This window comes from Eupeodes corollae, chromosome 3 (assembly GCF_945859685.1).
Source record: "Eupeodes corollae chromosome 3, idEupCoro1.1, whole genome shotgun sequence".
NCBI lineage: Eukaryota > Metazoa > Arthropoda > Insecta > Diptera > Syrphidae > Eupeodes > Eupeodes corollae.
The window spans coordinates 61,540,693-61,543,680 of record NC_079149.1 but is presented as its reverse complement, the minus strand read 5'-3'; the positions used below and the strand labels follow the sequence as shown (position 1 = coordinate 61,543,680).

General features: G+C 31.6%; 1 protein-coding gene across 1 annotated transcript; it reads left to right on the top strand.

Annotated features, from left to right (window-relative positions):
* The first annotated feature begins 953 nt into the window (after positions 1-953).
* LOC129951182 (odorant receptor 46a) lies at positions 954-2,502 on the top strand. The gene is made up of 3 exons (XM_056063214.1): positions 954-1,813; positions 1,985-2,254; positions 2,312-2,502. Exons 1-3 carry the CDS (start codon positions 971-973, stop codon positions 2,363-2,365), a joined length of 1,167 nt encoding a protein of 388 aa, XP_055919189.1. The 5' UTR covers positions 954-970; the 3' UTR covers positions 2,366-2,502.
* Positions 2,503-2,988: the final 486 nt, after the last annotated feature.

The window sequence follows — 2,988 nt, the reverse complement described above, 5'->3', positions numbered from 1 at the left end:
GTATTCGTATTCTGAAATCTAAATGCGACAATTTTATTTATAATGAAGCCGCCAAGGTTTTAAATGAAAAATTGACTTTTAAGTCAATGAAAGTTAAACTTTATTACTCTATGATATGCATGTATTTTTTCTGCACAATTACATTTAAAATTTTCAGCAAAATGATTCTTCGTCAAATTGGAAAAGAAATAAGTAATATTTCTTTACAATACAAAATGCAAATCTTGATGGGCTAGTAGCTTGCCTAAGGAGTGGTGTTTTGTAGACAATAATGTTTTTAATAGTTTTGTACGTTGAACTGAAGAAGATATTAGTGAAGTAAAGTTCCAAGTTTGAAATTTGTAACACTTGAAAAACTAACTAGCTGCCTTAGTCAAATTTACGTTCAAGGAATGTAGTTGACTGCAAATGAAGTCCCTTATGTCGTCTTAACCTGCCCATTATTTAAGCGTTAACTTACTTACTTCGTCATGTGTATATGTCATACAACTCTGAGTGTCAAATTAACCCATAACTGCAAAGGGAACCACAAGATGGCTTACACTGTTTATCAACAAAAAATTTAAAAATACGGATCTGTACAAGTTGGAAAAAAAAAATTTACAAACTTCACCTAACTAATTAATTTACTCGTTTTAGCAAGATTTTTATAGTTGTCTTTATAATGTTATGATGAACCATAAACCAATGTGGAGGCAAACATTTTCAGACTTAGCTATATTTAATTGGCTCACTTCTGTTATTATTGTAATACGATATAATTAGATGCATGGTTATTTTGTTTATGCATAACTTGCATACTTAAAACATACATAATCTTTTTGCAATTATTACCAAATTGGTTTACTGAATTATTAATGAACCAAAATAAAAGCATTTCTCTCAGTTAATTCCGTGAAAATAATGCACTATATAAAGCCTTACGGCCCCTGCAACTATTGCGAAATATCATTTATAGATTCCTTTCGAGATGAACTACTCCGACCATCACGAAAAAGTTGAGCAATTTTACAACGTTCAAGAAAGCTTATACCGAAAAATGGGAGGATTTAGACTTTCACCAAACAGTTCAAAGATAAAGAAGATTGCCTATGAATTGTATGGGATACTAGCTATGATGGTGATAGGAGTTTATAATTCAAGCCTATTCATATCCTTCATAACTCTGCCGTCAATCTTGGATAAAATCATGAAAGCTTTCTACATGTTGGGGACTCTTATTGGAGCAATGGTCAAATATATCTGCGTCAAACGGGATTATTCACTTTATCGAGATATAGCAACAGATTTGCATCAAGACATTTTCAAGCCTCTCAACGCGGCCGAAAACGATATATTCGTGAGAAATTTGGAAATGAGCATAAGAGTTCGAAACCTGTACGGCTATGTTTCCTGTCTCTCATTGGTGTATGCATTTGGATTGCAGCAGGTGCTCAACCCCAAGGAACTCCCAGCCCAATTGTATGCACCTTTCGACATGGAGGATTCGACAAATTTCCTGATAATGAAAGTCTTTTCGTTTATTTCTGTGGGATATTTGTGTTTTATAAATATTGCTTTTGACTCTTGGTGTACGTCATTTATGTTATTTATTCAAGGGCAATTGGAAATCTTGGAATATCGTTTGGAAAGAATTGGTTTTAATGGCGATAGTGATCTGGAGATAAATCTTGAGCTGAAAAGTTGTATTAGACTTCATGCTGCAGTACATGATATTATTGGAAAACTCGAGATTGTGATAGCTTTTCCAAATTCGTTGCAAATATTTTGTTCAATGCTGGTGTTGTGTTGTAATTTTTATGCCATATCGTTTGTAAGTTACGATTTTTATTTGTGATTCGTCGCTTTGTTTCAAAACTTCTTATAATCGATTTTGCAAAATGTAATTTTTAACTTAATGGTTTTTGAAATATTGCTTAAGATGATGTCATATAATGTAAGTAAAAATATTTAATTTAAGTTTTTCTTTTTTATTTCTTTTAAGACATCAGTTAGTGAAGATACAATAGCATTTTTGAAATTCAGCATTTATCAAATGGCAATGCTGTCTCAGGTGTTTTTCATTTGCTATTTTGCAAATGAAGTGACTTTGGCAAGTAATAAATTGTCGCATGCACTTTATTCATCGAATTGGATAACATGGAATAAGATTAATCGGAGACTTGTTCTTTTAACAATGCTACGTTTTCGGGATCCAATAAGAGTAAAATCTCTCAACCGCTGCTACCATTTCGATTTAGCTGCTTTTACATCAGTAAGTTCAATAATGTATTGTATTTACATTTTTTTTTAAATATGTTTTTTTTTTTAGATTGTTAACACTTCGTACAGTTATTTCGCTTTACTAAAGCAAATGAACAATTAGATGTAGCCTGAAGCATAAATGTCATATTATTGATTTCAATTAATCAGCTATTGTTACTCACAATTAAGTAGTATAAGATTTTATTGTACTGTCATATTATATATGGACTATAAAAATCCAATTTCACTCAAATAGTGCTCTAGGAACTCGTTCGTAAAATAGTAACGCTTTTTTTCTCATTTCGAAACGCATTTGTTTCCGTTCGACAATGTTAGAAAATACTTACAGCCAAATTAATAAACGTTGAATAGCGAAGATTCTTATTCCATGGGCTAAGTTCAAAATGTAAGTGGCATTTACTAAGTTAAACCCTCGAAGGAGAAATAAGATCCAATTGTGTCAAATGAATTCTGAAGTAAATGAAAAATAAGTGAAAATTGCTTATTCAGTTTAGTTTTAATAATAGGTCCGTTCGCGTACCTTCCGAAAACAGTCTCATTTTACGAAAAATTACGAAATTTAACTAAATCATGTTCACGTATTCAAAAACTTCGTAGTTTTTCGTAAAAGAGAGCGCTCACGAGAGAGTAAAATATTTCCCCAGTCTACAAACTTTCTTTTGCTGATTTGTGAAAAGTGTCAAAACTGATAGAACTTCAAATAAATTAAATAAATTGCTCACT